This window comes from Epinephelus fuscoguttatus, linkage group LG21, assembly GCF_011397635.1.
Source record: "Epinephelus fuscoguttatus linkage group LG21, E.fuscoguttatus.final_Chr_v1".
In the NCBI taxonomy this organism is placed as follows: domain Eukaryota; kingdom Metazoa; phylum Chordata; class Actinopteri; order Perciformes; family Serranidae; genus Epinephelus; species Epinephelus fuscoguttatus.
In genome coordinates, this window is record NC_064772.1 from 12776513 (window position 1) to 12792106 (window position 15594).

The window sequence follows — 15594 nt, forward strand, 5'->3', positions numbered from 1 at the left end:
CAGATGCACACATACAGAAACACACATGTGAAATGCACAGGCGACAGTTCGCCTGTCTTTGCCATTGTGTGTTGCCCATGGTGATGGCTCAGGATCTCACTTTTGTCATTGTTTCTTCCTCCTTCTAATTCTACAGCATTGAATTCTTTGTTTTATTCTCTTTTTCCTTTCTCTCTTGTCTAAATGCTCAGTGGAAGCTAAAGATTAATGCCTTACATCTTTAATTTCCATGAGAGCCACGTTCATATTACTTCCAACTCTAAGCTCATTGAGCCAATTACATTTTGAATGAAGCTCACAGGATCATTTTTGTGTGTATTTTAGTCTTTGTCAAGAGCTCAGTGCAAGCAGTGAATAAGCTTTTATCAAACACACTGACAAGAACTGAAATAATGCTGAAATCAGTTTGAAAATGGCATCTTTGTGTTAAAGGGACAGTTCAGGGGCGCCGGGTTCAACTCCAGCCTGTGGCCCTTTGCTGCGTGTCACTCCCTCTCTCTCTCCCCCTTTCACACTTGTCTGTCCTATCCATTAAAGGCTAAAAGTGCCCCAAAAAAAATCTAAAAAAAAAAAAAAGGGACAGTTCACCCCAAAATTAAAAATACATATTTTTCCTCTTACCTGTAGTGCTATTTACCAGTCTGGATTGTTTTGTTGTGAGTTGCTGAGTGTTGGAGATTTCTGCTGTATGATGTGTGTCTTCTCTAGGATATACAGTAATGGAACTAGATGGCACTCGGCTTGTGGTGCTCAAAGTATCAAAGAAGTACATTTGAAAAACTCAACAGCAATGTCTCTTTCCAGAAATCATACCTGGCAACTCAAGATAATCCACAGACCTTGTTGTGAGCAGTTTCGTGTAGGAACTATTTTTTTTCTACCAAACTACATCCACCTTTTTGCTTATTGTTTTATGTATATAGGATGTACAAAGCTCAAAATGCACACAGCGTATACTTGAGCAGAACAGCTGAACAGGCCAATTCCTCTTAACATCATATTGGGATGTTGCCAGGACGCTGGCTAATAGCCAGGTAATGTCCAGGAAGTCAGCACAACTTTTATTCTGTAACTATTTTTAACCACCGTGGGACGACTTGATTTGACAATCAAACAAAGTTCATTCAGCATCTCAGTGATTGCTGGGATTTCCTTTTTTCCGGGTGGCATCTGTGGTTTGATAAGATTGATCCAAGCTTGCAAAGTGAAGTGATGTGTTTCCTTGACAGAAAAAAACAAATCATTTTTACTAACTTTTTTTGTGTGTGATTTGTATTTATTTCAGGTAATTTACAAGTTTCTTTCTTGTAAATTTACAACTTAAAAGTTAGAAAATCAGAGTTTTATTGGGAATATTGACCCCCCCCCCCAGCCCTGTAATTTTTTTTTTTTTTTTACTTGCAATGTCCTGACACGCTGTCATAGAATTCATTAAAAAGTCATAAATCATGACATCATAAAATCAAAGGTAAAATCATAAATCATAAAATCAAGTAAGATACAACATTTTAAAAGAATTGCAGCAGCGTAAAAAGAAACAATTTCAGACCTGTATCAGGAAAGTCAGAGCTAGTTAAAGGCTAACGTGAGGAGATATGTTTTTAAGTCTTTTTAAAAAAATATTTAGGGAGCTAGCTTCCCTGATATCAGTAGGTAGTGTGTTCCATAGCTTTGGTGCAGAATTGACAAAGGCTACATCCCTGATCTTCTTCAGGCTGTTGCTGGGAATCTCCAATAAACCAGCAGTAGATGATGGCAGTGTTCTTGGAGGCAAATACTTAACAAGGGAGTTAGCGATGTAGCTTGGTCTTAGGCCATTTTTAGGATTTTGTATACAAGGAGGAGGAGCTTAAAATCAATGTAAATGTAACAGGAAACCAACCTCTTGGTTGAGCTGCAGAGTTCAACCAAGAGGTTGATCCCAGTCAGTAGATAAACAATCAATGTATTTTCAATGCAACCATTTTTCCAAAAAAATGCTCCTGAGATCAGCTCACAGCTTCCAAAGCTAATTTCTCAGATTCACCAAAACATCTTTCCATCTATCTAGAAATGCTCTTCTTCTTTGGATTGGTGTCAAGCTTAGCTGTTGTACCATCTGCATGTCTGCATCTATCAGATGCATGCTGGGAACTGTCTCTCTGTTATTTCTCTTTGGTCTGACCATTCATCCATTTACCCATCCATCTGTCTGCCTTTTTCTTTCTACATTTTCTCCCCTCCTCTCCTGCGCGATCTCCCTCTCCCTCATCCTCATGTTAGAGCTGCTGAATTATTTATCATCAGACAGACAGTGGGCTCGGCTGCAGAGCCAGGAGGAGATGGAGAGCTAGAGCGAGGAAGAGATGGAGAGAGAAAGGGAAGTATGGAGGTGTCCGACGCTGCAGGAAGCCGTGAGTCAGCAGGGAGAGAAAGACCCAGTGGGAGGGAAGACAGAGAGAGTTTATAGATAGCTTTGGATGATACGACTGGAGAGACTGGCGTCAAATGCCTCCCGGTGTGTTCGTGAACGTGCGTGTGCACGCGCCTATCGATTGAGCAGAGAAGGTCATGGAGCTGAGAGGAGATTAGCAAACTAGACTCGGAGCACAGCGGCAGAGCTAACGCCTCCTCTGAATAGCAGCTAGACATAAAGAGAAGAGCCAAAAGAAAATAGAGACAGGGAGAGACAGAGAAGGCAAAGGACGAGAGGAGCTGCTACAGCATGGGGGAGAGCTATATGTACCGGCGACTCCCCTACACCAGAGGAGGGGAGGAGGGGGAGGAGGAGGACGAAGAGGAGAGAGACAGGAGGATCAGAGAAGGTGTCGGGGCACAAATGGTAATATGTGAAGTTGTGTGTGGAAATCAAATGATTCGTCTTCTCCTCTCACTGTGTGAGTGTGCTTATGAGGTGAAGAGTGTGTGTGTGTGTGTGTGTGTGTGTGTGTGTGTGTGTGTGTGTGTGTGTGAGAGGATGTAAGTGTGTTTGTGGTGGTGTGTGCATTGATTATGACTGCAGCACTGCCAGTACAGACTACCGTCCATTTGATTTTAAGTTAATGGTGTAGTCCAGTTGTTCCAAACCTGCTGGGTCCCGTTCTTTAAATTTGGCGTCGGCTGCACATCCATGACGCAAATCTCTCGTTCCACCACATCCCAAAGGTGCTCTGTTATAATGAGATCTGGTGACTGTGGAGGCCATTGGAGTACAGTGAACTCATTGTCATGTTCAAGAAACCAGTTTGAGATGATTTGAGCTTTGTGACATGTGCGTTATCCTGCTGGAAGTAGCCATCAGAGCCATCTGCTTCAAGGTTCGACGTGTTGTTGGTTCAGAGATGGTCTTCTGCATACCTTGGTTGTAACCAGTGGTTATTGGAGTTACTGTTGCCTTTCTATCATCTTGAACCAGTCTGGTCATTCTCCTGTGACCTCTGGCATCAGAGAACTGCTGGTCAGTGGATGTTTTCTCTTTTTCAGACCATCCTCCAACCCTAGAGATGGCTGTGTGTGAAAATCCCAGTAGATCAGCATTTTCTGAAATACTCAGACCAGCTAGTCTGGCACCAACAGCCATGCCACGTTCAAAGTCACTTCAATCACTGCTTTTCCTCATTCTGATGCTCGGTTTGAACTTCAGCAGGTTGTCTTGACCATGTCTACATGCCTAAATGTATTGAGTTGCTGCCACTTGATTGGCTGATTAGCTATTTGCGTTAATGAGCGGTTGAACAGGTGTACCTAATAAAGTGGTCAGTGAGTGTAAGACATATTTTATGTTGCAAAGTCCAAATGTCCGGACTTCCTGTCCTTTCTGCAGACTTCACAATAGTCTGCCTGGGGTGCAGATTCACAAGATGTCATTGATTTAATTACCCACAATTCATCGCAATACCAACATGGCGTTGTAGTTTTTCGAAATGCCGACTAAAAAAACGAAACAAACTTATTATGATAGTATAGAACAATTACTGTATTAAAAGGTTACTTTAATTGTGTAGACCAGAAATAATATTCAGATATGTAGAAGTATAGGCTGTAGAGGTAATCAAAATGCTTTGTATTATTGCAGCCTACATTATAGGCTAAAAGCTGTGTACAACCAGATATAAAGGCTAAGAAACTTTGTTGAAAAAAAAAGAATAAAAGTCTTCTAGTGTAAGCAATACTTAGTTCATTCAGTCATAGTCTTGTCTTTATTTAAAGCATTTCTGTATTTAAATGTGTATAGTCTTCGTGGTGTAAAGAAATGTATGAATATAGTTTTGTTCACTTAAAAATAAAACCTTTACATGGATTCATATCTTGTTATCTGCAGGGACAGATGAGCAGACATCATCCATTTGCATGAGGAACATGACAGCAGTGGACATGTGTAGCAGTGTACATTGTAGCTGTTGCCAGAGTGTTTCCATGGCAACAAGGGAAACAGACTTGAGGCCCGTGTATCAGCGGCTTGCAGTCTTGCGCCCTCTCAGACTTAACGTGATGACAGTGAATACGTCACAGTACATAGGACTGAAGTCCTCGAGGGCTCAGCACGCAGGTTCGGAGGGTGGACTTTTGGATCCAGTCTGGGTGTTGCTACATGGTTACGTGTTTCATTTTGTTCTGTGTTGTCTCAGTGACATTGTTTGTCCACCAGAGAGCACAGACACGTTTGTTTCTATTGTAAAATTTCAGGCTATGTACATACCTTTATTTGACAAAAAACCATTAAGAGACCCTTAATAGTTGTGTATGTTATGTACCTTTATGTACCCTTAAAGTGATACTAACACCACTGAGTAGCTAATTTGACACTTCTTTTTCTACTTCATTCAATACCCATCATGAAAATTGAAGCGTTCAGTTAACTACTTTTGTTATTTTATTTATATACAAATATACCACAGACTGAATAGGCTCTAGCTGCTGTGGCAGTAGGCCAATCACAACATCACTTAAATTAAAGAACTCTTGCAGCTATTGGGTGCATGCAAAACCATACAAATAGCCTTTTTCTACATCTGGGTACAACAACAACAACAACAACAATAATAATAACAATAATGATGCATTTTATTTATAGGCACCTTTCAAAGCACTCAAGGACACCTTACAAGAAACAGTTAAAAAACAAGCAGCAATGTATCCATAGATCATAAAACCAAATGATTCCATAATATACAATAAAAGTTAACAAAATGACAAAAACGACAAAAATCGTACATATAAATATTAGGTATAGCGGACAGCTGAATGCTCTAGAACCCATGGTGGTCAAGTGGGCAGATGGTGATGTGAGTTGGAGTGCAGAACAGGATCTAAGAGTATGGGAGGGTGTGTGTGATTATGAAGGAGTTCAGACTAGAAGGTAGGGGCTTGATTATGAAGGGCCTTGAAGGTGAGAAGCAGAATCTTGAAACCGACAGGAAGCTGGTCAAGTTGCTGGAGAACAGGAGTGATATGGTCTGTGGAGGGGGTTCTGGTAATGATAGGGGCAGCTGAATTCTGAACCAACTGGAGTTTATGAAGACACTTGAGAGGAAGACCAAAGAGGACAGGATCGCAATAAACAGTACGAGATGTAACAAAAGAGTGAACGAGGATAGCAGCACTCTGAGGTGTGAGTCATGCCCGAAGCCGATTAATATTTTGTAGATGAGAGTGTGCAGACAGAGTAACATTACTGATGTGGGCCTCAAAGGACAGTGTACTGTCTAGGATGACACCCAGACTCTTAACCTGAGGGGATGGACAGACTTTGGAATTGTCAATGGTTAGAGAGAAACAAAAGAATCAAACGTGGGTAACGTTTGACTGTAGAAGTTTCAATTCTACTTGGTACTGGGTTATTTCTGTCAATACTTTAAAGGAACTGAGTACTGATACCCAGCCCAGATAATGTTATGTGGTCATGTAAAAAAAAGACTTCAACTGTTTAATGTTTACAGCAGTATTTGTCTAAAATAATGTCTTTGCAGAGACAGAAGGACAAGCAAAATCCTCAAAAGTGAGAATACTCCCGCCAATAAATAACATTTACAGCTTTAAATAATGTGAATTTCTTTGCTTTTTTTGTTGTTTCCTGGTAGATTCTTCTTATTCCAACTCAAAACTGGCTTAAAATACATGATGTGACATCATGTAGTGATTCAGTCAGGTGGAAAAGTTAAGAAGAATCCAACTTAAAGCAGTAGTTTGACACGATAGAAAAAATGCTAATTTGCTTTTTTTGTTGCAGTTGGTTAGCGTAGCTTAGCATAAAGACTGTAAACAGGGGGAAACAGCTAGCCTAGCTCTGTCCAAATGTAAAATATCTGCCTATCAGCACCTCTAAAGCTCACTCATTAACATGTTATATCTGTCTTTATGTGGGTTGTAGAGAGTAAAAATGATTTTTTTAAATATTGATTTTGTAGTTGAGAATAGCTCTTCCATTTCCACTGCGCATTACAGTGTGTCCATTAAGAGTCCATTAACATCACACTCAATAACTGAACACAGTTCCTAAAGCCTGCTTGTTTTCATAATTCCTCCAGCACTAACATACCACACACTTAACACCCAGTTAGAGGTAGATTCTAACATGCACCTTCGTCAGTGATTTTGTCGTGTCAATGTATGTGTCTTCACATGTATAGTAACAGGAGGTAACTGTGTGTGTGCAGATGCAGTGTGAGGAGGGGACAGAGTGGCTGCTGGAGCTGCTGACAGATGTGCAGCTGCAGCAGTACTTCCTGCGGATCCGTGATGATCTCAACGTCACGCGGCTCTCCCACTTCGACTATGTCAAGAATGAAGACCTGGAGAAGATCGGCATGGGACGCCCGGGTACGTCCTGTTACTACCTCTGTTCCCATTTACAAATAATACATTCAAGTTTATTTGTGCTTTGGTGTGAAAAAAGTTTACATATAAAGTGTTTGTGATTGTGTTGGCTCAGGTCAGAGGAGGCTTTGGGAGGCCGTCAAGAGGAGGAGAGCCCTTTATAAACGCAAGTCCTGGATGAGCAAGGTGGAGTAACACTATCCTGCACACACACACACACACACACACACAGATATTTTGCTCTATGTTGCAAAGACGGTTTTCCACATATTTCCTCAACGTGATCAGTAAAGAATGTGGGAGTTTCATATTTTAATGAAACAATAACCTGGCTGCTCTCCCAGGTACGGTCTCAAACAATAAACTAGTCTTCCCCTGCGAGAGGTTGTTACTGAAATCTACACACCATTTTGGACTGGTGTAGATCCCCAAAAAATCAAATCAAAAATCCTGCAGCTTAGAATAGAAGATTTAAAAATACCTAATTGTCCAGTTTTTGCTTGCAGCAGGGGGAAATTGGTCTTTTCATGTGCAGAATCTGCTATTATAAAGGCTGCATGAAAACCTGTCTCTGCTTTCTGCTTCTATGCCCTGTAGGTGTTTCCGGTTAAACGACCCGATGCCGACTCCCAGCAGCCTCTCCCTCAGGGGGCGTCGTCCAGCTCTGCACCAGCCAACAGCGAGCCGGGAGCCTCGCTCACCTGCCTTATCAGAGAGACGGAGCTGCAGCTGTTTGAGCGTCTGGGAGATGGCACGTTCGGGGTGGTGCGGAGAGGAGAGTGGACCGGACCCAACGGCAGAGTGGTGAGATGCAGAGACACAGTAGAGGGTAGTAGCTAACAAGGAAATGCATAACACGCTGTGGAGTGTGCAAAATGTATGACATGTAAGCTCAGGTTGGATCTCAGAGGCACCATTTTGAATTACAGCAGTTTATTCTGTCAGTCGTTAAGCTTATATCATCTCTCCCTCGCATTCCTCTTAGTTGTCAGTGGCAGTGAAGTGTCTGAAGGCTGCCGTGTTGGAATCAGACGGTCTGGATGATTTCATCAGAGAGGTGAACGCCATGCACTCACTGAGCCACCAGAACCTCATCCGGCTGTACGGCGTCGTCCTCACACAGCCCATGAAGATGGTAAACACACTCAGCCATTCTTAAACATGATGAAGCAAAAGTACACACCCAAGTCACATGTTAAATATGTAAATAATAATGAGTGGAGTGTTTTATTTCCATATTGTGTGTGCTTGTGTGTAGGTGACTGAGTTAGCACCTCTGGGCTCCCTGTTGGATCGTCTGAGAAAGCGTCAGGGTCACATCCTCATCTCCTTTTTGTGTAACTACGCTGTGCAGGTCAGTGCAATACCAATAAGTGCCTACAGATGCATGGCTGGTTCAGTCCCAACAATCAGAGGAGTTTTTCACACTGTGGATCTTCATCATTCCTGTAAACTAATAATAATAATGATGATGATGATGATAATAATAATGATAAGAAGAATTATCATGCAGCAAATGGCAAAAGTATGACAGTGTAGTATGGCTGTTGTGTGCAGAAGAAAAAAACATGGAGCAGGTTTTCACTGGACAGGAAGGGGGGTAAAAAAAATAATTTAAAAAAGTAACTAAAGCTGTCAGACAAATGTAGTGGAATAAAAAGTACAATATGTGCCTCTGAGATGTCGAAGTATAAAGTTACATAAAAAGCAAATACTCAAGTACAAGTACCTTAAAGTTATACTGAAGTACATTTGTTAATCAAATGTAATTGGTTCTGTCTCTGTGTGACTCTGTGGGTGTGTAGGTGGCGTGTGGCATGGCCTACCTGGAGCAGAGACGTTTCCTCCACAGGGACCTGGCCGCCCGCAATGTTCTGCTCTCCACCAATGACACGGTGAAGATTGGAGACTTTGGCCTAATGAGGGCGCTGCCAACGCACACTGACCAATACATCATGGAGGAGGGACATAAAATCCCTTTCCCATGGTGAGAAGAACGTCCTGGTCGCACTAAATCATGTCTCATTTTGTTGTTTTGTTGCCAGGGTCCAGTGATTCAAAAGTTCGAGTGTTGCTCTGCGAAGTTTTTCTTTCCATCTTGTCTCTCTCCAGGTGTGCTCCGGAGTCTCTGAAGTCTCGTACTTTCTCACATGCATCCGATACCTGGATGTTTGGGGTCACTCTGTGGGAAATGTTCACCCACGGACAGGAGCCGTGGCTGGGCCTTAATGGGAGCCAGGTGCATGCATATGCACACTCACATCTTTTTTGGATAAAAATCTATTATTGCATATAATGTTTTCTGAAAAAGCTCAACCCACAAAATGATTGCAGCTTTGTGCAATTTTAAAAATTCACCAGATAATAATGATTCTTCAACATTCTGTTATATATATGTGTCTCTCTGCAGATCCTGCACAAGGTGGACGTGGAGGCTGAGAGGCTGTGTAAACCAGACGACTGTCCTCAGGATATTTACAACGTCATGCTGCAGTGCTGGAGCCCCAAACCTGAGGACAGACCCACCTTCATCGCCCTTAGAGACTTCCTGCTCGAGGTAGCACTATAGTCAAAATGAGATTCATAAACCTTAATAGATCATATCAGCTACACATGATCAGATTATTATTACTATAACATCACTATTAATGTTGTAGTCAGTCAATATGGAGCTAATATTAATCAACCTACTTTATACATGCTATTGCCTGGCAAATTGTTGCTTAATGATATATAATTTTAGAAATGTGTTTTCTTGGGAAAGTTTTAAAGGAATACTTCACCCACAGAATTACCATTTGTATAATAATGTCTCATCCAGTGTTATCTTAAATTCATGAAGAACTGTTTTGCTTGCGTCCCTCTGCAGTGAACGAAGAATCCAAAAACGGAGAAAATCCTTGATGAATTGAAGTCATTGGGGTCCGCGTTTAACAACAACACTATAACAAAACATCTATTCACAAACTCTCACACAGCTTGTGCAGTATAATCCAAGTGTCATGTGTCCAGTCATAGTCAGGGAGTTAAACTAAAAGTGAAATTTATCTATGCTCTCTTCAGAGCCAAACTCCATTAACAGAAACAGTAATTTTACCTCTCTGAACACCAGAGCTGCTGGTCTAAGACTGCCACAATCAGTTAGTTAGTTTGTGTAATAGTATGACTTTGGTGTTTTTAAAGGGTTAGTTTGAGTTAAGCAAAGTCGCACAATAACACAGACGAACTACAGATAGAGGCAGCTGTAGACCAGCAGCTCCTGTGTTCAGCAAGTTAAAATTGCTGTTTGTTAATGGAGTCTGGCTTTGAAGAGAGCATAGATTAGTTTCACTTTCAGTTCATTTTGAAATGGTAAGCTTTTGGCAAAAATGCATGTGTTTACTAAGTACTGAGTTTGCTGTTGTTAAACCTGGACCCCTATGATGTAAATTAATCAGGAATTTTTTTGTTTTTGGATTCTTCGTGTACTAGAGGCATGCTAGAAAAACAAAGTTTTCTTCACGAATTCAATGTAACACAGGCTGAGTAACTGATATACAAACTGTCATTTGGGGGATAAAGTATTCCTTTAATGGGGTCATACTAACTTTGCACTTGCAACTCCATTGTAGGGATCTAAAAAAACCTGACATCCTGCAGAACAACTTATAAAGGGGCAAGCAGCATGGGTCTCCAAATAAACTTATATTTTTAAATAAAGAGGCAAGAACTCTCTTTAAGGGTAAATGAAAGCAAATTTAGAAAGTAGCCCCCTGGATTAGCGATTGTATCTAATAGGGAGCTAGCTCCGGGACAACGTGCTGGTTATCTTAAAAAATTAAGGGTGAGAAATTAATATAGAAATGGTCATTTGGCGGGTGAAGTGTTCCTACTAAAGTACATCAAAAATGCACTTAAGTATAATGCTTTTAAACTCAATTTTATGTAAATCATTTCAAATATCTGGGTAGCCAGAAGGTTGCCCTGGAAGTAGTTAGCTAGCTATAATGGCTAATATCAGGAGCTAATTTCTGTGTTTACTTTTAGTTGGACTGAGAGATTTGTATGAAATTATGAATGTAGATAAATAACATGAATAATTTCCAGTGTTGGGCAAGCTACTCTCAAAATGTTAAGTATTACATATTACTAGTTACCTGCATTTAAAAGTAATAAGTTACTTTACAAAATTACTCTCTGTGGCAAGTAATAACTTACTAATTACATTAATTTTGTGTTACTTTCACCAAAATGAGCTCACAAAATGAGCATACAGTGGTTACCTCTTTGTATTAAAATCCCCTGCTTATATTAATGATAGCCTGATGATATAGAACAATCAAATAGCCTAGACCCTTCAAAATAAATGGCCTTGGACACAGGGAGGGTCAGACAGAGGGATAATTATGAGGAATAGATAAATATTTGTGGGCCTATGAGATGAAACACAGTTACAGCTGTGTCTTTCAGCTACAGCAGCACCAGACAGAGAGTTACGCATAAGAACAGGACTGTGTGCCGGCGTTTAAGCTCTGCAGTCGTGGGAGATATGAATGCAAACACCCAACACACTAACATCATCCTTACACGTTGATCACCGTGACAAGGAAAAAACTCTTATCCCCACTACTTTTAGGCAGTCTCAGAATGCAGAAGCAGAAAGGGATAGGTTGTAGGTATATGAATGGAAACACACTGGACATTATAACCCACATGACCTTTCTATAAGGTAGCGTATAATCAATTACATGACAACACACAACAACCTTTAGGGGATCATATTTTTTCTGGTGACGTACTGGTGGAAGCAGAGGGGTGTGTATCATTATTTAAACACAAATGTGTTGTTATAGCTCCAAAAGTAGTTAGTCACCAGGGTGATGCAACAGGCAAATAAAGTACAATGAAGAGGAAGCAAATGGAAACAAATACATCACTATTACACAAAATGTCCTGAAGTGTTTGCCTCTATGATCCCACCGATGACAGTGATAAGTCATTGTGGCTTTTTGCTCCAACTCTTAAGTGTGTATGTGTTCTGCAGACCATGCCGACAGACATGAGAGCGCTGCAGGACTTTGAGGAGGAAGACAAGCTGCAGATTAAAATGAACGATGTCATCACCATCATAGAGGGAAGGTCAGTTTGTCACATGCAGGTTCCCTTGAAAAATGGTGTTTAATCACAAAGCAGTATCTTAACAGGATTACTAGCATGACAGTCATGCCTGTGTGTGTCAGGGCAAAATGATGGTCGCTCCTACGAGACAACAAATGAATCTTTTGTTGACGCTGGATTCCTTGCACTGGGGGAAATTACTGCAATTACTGTCCTGTTACCGGCTCATTACATAAATACTGTGGCATCTGGTGATGTTAACAAGTTAACGCAATATTATTTGATTTATATAAGTATATTAATGTGACAGAAACAGTTTCTTGCACTCAGGAAAGTCCCATTATTGTTTAGTTATGTTGAATATCAGGACACAGATAATTCAAATCAGAAGAGAATGTCACGTGATAAACAGAGTAGAGGGTAGGTCCTTTGTGTTTGTAAATCTCTGTATGTGTGTTTTCAGGGCAGAGCACTACTGGTGGCGAGGTCAGAACAGGGGGACGCTGCGTGTTGGTCAGTTTCCTCGACACGTGGTGACGTCTGTCGCCGGTCTATCTGCCCAGGACATCAGCCGGCCCCTCAAACACTCTTTCATCCACACTGGACACGGAGACACGGACCCTCACAGGAGCTGGGGACACGCAGACCGCATAGACAGGTCAATAATTCTCACCAATTCAGTTTAGCTTTATTTATACAATGTGAAATTAATGGAAGGTGTTACTCTGGGATTCATTTTGAGATAAGGTCAACTTTTATTCGTCTCCAGAGGGGAGTTTGAGGTGTTGTGTCAGCATAAGGACAGAAATAAGTACATAAATAAGTATATAAAATAGAAATAAAAACTATACAAGAGAAATTAAACGTAAAATTAGAATTACCAAAACCAACATTAAGTGATGCTTATACACATTTATATTCCATTGATTCTGCATAATGAGGTCTTTACTGTGTATTTTGGAGCCAGTACTTTTGTATTTTATACTCAGGAGCTTGAAAACTTGTCATAAAGTATTTTACAGTGGTATGGCTACCTGTACTTCCATCCCTGTCCACTAGAGTGCAGCAGTGCATCAGTTCACAGATGTACTTGTTGAGCTGGTAAAGAAATGATACATTCAGTCGTTACCTGGCCCATTTTGTAGACTTTATCTAAACATATTCTTCATACAAACTAATGCTAAATGACTTAATAGCTACAACTTACTGTCACTAAATCTGACTGACTTGTCTGCGTTCTTTCAGTCTGTATTTGGGGAACCCCATGGACCCTCCTGATGTCCTAGGGATGGACTCAGGCACTGCAAGACCGACCAAACTCCCCAACCGTTCCAAGAGTAAGTTTGTCCAAACATTTAAATACATACACTCAGTGGTGGAAGTACACTTACTCGGGTATTCTAGTTAAAGGTGCAGTTCGGAGTTTTTTGAAGTGAGGTTGTATGAGGTAGTTATTCATAATCAGTATATTGTATACTGTTGATGATAAGTGGCATGCCCCCATACAGGAGTACTGCTGTGGAAGCTAAGCAATGTACTGTTTTGGATGGGGGCAGCAGCAAAACATATTTTAGATGGGACCTTAAGTACCTCATACAACCCCACATTAAATGGTACGAACTATCCCTTCAAAATGTACTTTTTATTCCTCTACCTGTCCAGCGAAAACCATGTGTCTTCAAATTTGGTGATTATGATCATGAGTATTTGTGATAAACTGAAGGATGTGAGGTGTTCCTGGAAGTTTCCCTTTATATGTTGAGAAAATTCTCCTGCTTCTTAAGATTAATGAACTCTTTAAAAACCTTCTTCAATCGCAGGATTTTTACATAACTTTTAGTGGAGTAGTTTCACTGTCTGGTATTTGTACCTTTACGAAAGTAAAGGATTTGAAAACTTCTTCCACCACTGCATATACTCCACGTGTCTTTTTGCACGTGTTCACTTTGATTAATGTCTAAAACTCTCTTCATCAGAGCAACCACCGCCTCGTCCACCCCAACCTGCCGTTCTGCTGAAGAGTAAGTGCTTCTTCTTCCCCTGTTCTGTCTATACTCCATTTGTCCTTAGAATACACACCTCTGTTGCTTTCTCACTCTGGTGTTTGCCTGTGTGTGTTCAGAGCCGTTCTACGACTCTGTGTTGGACGATTACGATGACGATGACGACACCAGCGCCTCGTCAGGGCTGAAGAGGCTGGGAGTGTCGCTGGGGCTGAAGCTGCGACCGTGGGAAGGGTCCGGCGTGCGCTCGGCCAAAAGTGAGGTGTCGCTCATTGACTTCACTGACGACAGCTTCAGCTCGACCACGCCCTCGCCACTCACTGAGACGCGGCAGCCGGATGAGGACACACTGAAGGTAGAGTTACAGAGTGAAAGTGGTTGGATATGACATACGTTGCTATACCATTTAAAACTAAAGAAGGGTAAAAGCTACTTATGATGATGATAGATGGGCATGTGTAAGCAATTAAAACAACTTCCTCACGTGCGCCTGCGCAAGTGCCGGACACACACACACATACACAGGCACACACACACACACACACACACACACACACACACATTCTTACTGACCAACTAATTGCTGCTGCTTACTTATATTATGGTGGTGTATTTATTATGAACACAGTCCATCCGATGCTCGTTTAGCTTATGTTTTCTGCTGTTTCATCACTACTACAAATGCACCTGTAGCCAGCATCTCACTATCACTATCCTCATCATATGTATAGACGCTACTAATTATATTCAGCCACAAAATAAGCCTGAAAAGCTGCAAACAGAGCGGAGGTACAGAGAGTTGTTGCATAGAGATGATAGACTGTCTCATCTAGTTGCATTGGTGTGAACCGTCAAGTTTTAAGAACATTGCAGAACTGCGCATTGCAAGTAGTTGCACGTTTCAACTCGTCTCATCGCGAATCTTTGGTCTGAACTGGGCTTTAAGTGACTAAGGGACAGCTACATAACAGAGACAGCAAACTAGCTTGAAGACATAACCAAACACAAGTATGACGCTGAGGACCGAATTCACAAAGAATGAACTGCGGCCGCTGATATCACTTTGAATTGCACTTCACTTGCACCCGCAGTTTGCTCCGTCTTAACGTCCTATTCACAAAGTATATTGCACTAATGATATACCAGCGCAAACACGCCCACAAAGTTTGGCAGCTGAGTGCAGTTTGCCCCTGATTTGCCCCTGATTGCAATTAGCCACATGGCAAAGTATACATGCTGGCTTTGCGCCAAGAACACCGTGGCAGAACAATGGCAGACTTTGTTTGCCAAAGTACTGAATACTGTATACCCTCATGTAGTGATGTCTGCTGGTGAGTCAGTCTAACAGTGTCGGATGGGTTGAGGCTGTGGATTTGACCAAGTTTGACCACTTTATCACTATTCCCTCTCACTTGTAGCTGTTTTTTCGTTATCTTTTGAATTTAATATGAATTATGGAACCGTTTTTGTTCACGTTTGTTTCCCCCGTTTCGTAAAATAAATTATTGAAAGTTGCTTTTGAAGTGCGTGACAGAAGTGCGCTTTGAGAATGACCGCAGACTGTCACCTGTTCAACGCATCAATAATTTCGGATGCCATTAAAGTAATAATGATTATAATAATAATGTCAAAATATTATTTACAGACTGATTTAACAGACGATCACTGCTGCCACGATCACTGGAAAGTCTGGGCGAGA

At 41.3% G+C, this 15594-nt stretch overlaps 1 protein-coding gene across 2 annotated transcripts in view; it reads left to right on the forward strand.

The window, feature by feature from the left end:
• tnk2a (tyrosine kinase, non-receptor, 2a) overlaps positions 1-15594 on the forward strand; it is a 40245-nt gene that overhangs the window by 3463 nt on the left and 21188 nt on the right. The window contains exons 1-14 of one of the 2 annotated variants that reach the window (XM_049565170.1): positions 2273-2821; positions 6636-6798; positions 6911-6981; positions 7393-7599; positions 7781-7930; positions 8054-8149; positions 8601-8782; positions 8908-9034; positions 9206-9352; positions 11819-11913; positions 12356-12550; positions 13138-13229; positions 13869-13913; positions 14015-14250. In XM_049565170.1, the coding sequence (XP_049421127.1) occupies positions 2705-2821; positions 6636-6798; positions 6911-6981; positions 7393-7599; positions 7781-7930; positions 8054-8149; positions 8601-8782; positions 8908-9034; positions 9206-9352; positions 11819-11913; positions 12356-12550; positions 13138-13229; positions 13869-13913; positions 14015-14250 (1923 nt within the window). In that variant the 5' untranslated portion in view covers positions 2273-2704. Of the gene's footprint in view, positions 1-2272; positions 2822-6635; positions 6799-6910; positions 6982-7392; positions 7600-7780; positions 7931-8053; positions 8150-8600; positions 8783-8907; positions 9035-9205; positions 9353-11818; positions 11914-12355; positions 12551-13137; positions 13230-13868; positions 13914-14014; positions 14251-15594 lie in introns of those variants that run through there. The other variant, XM_049565171.1, reaches the window with a different exon arrangement.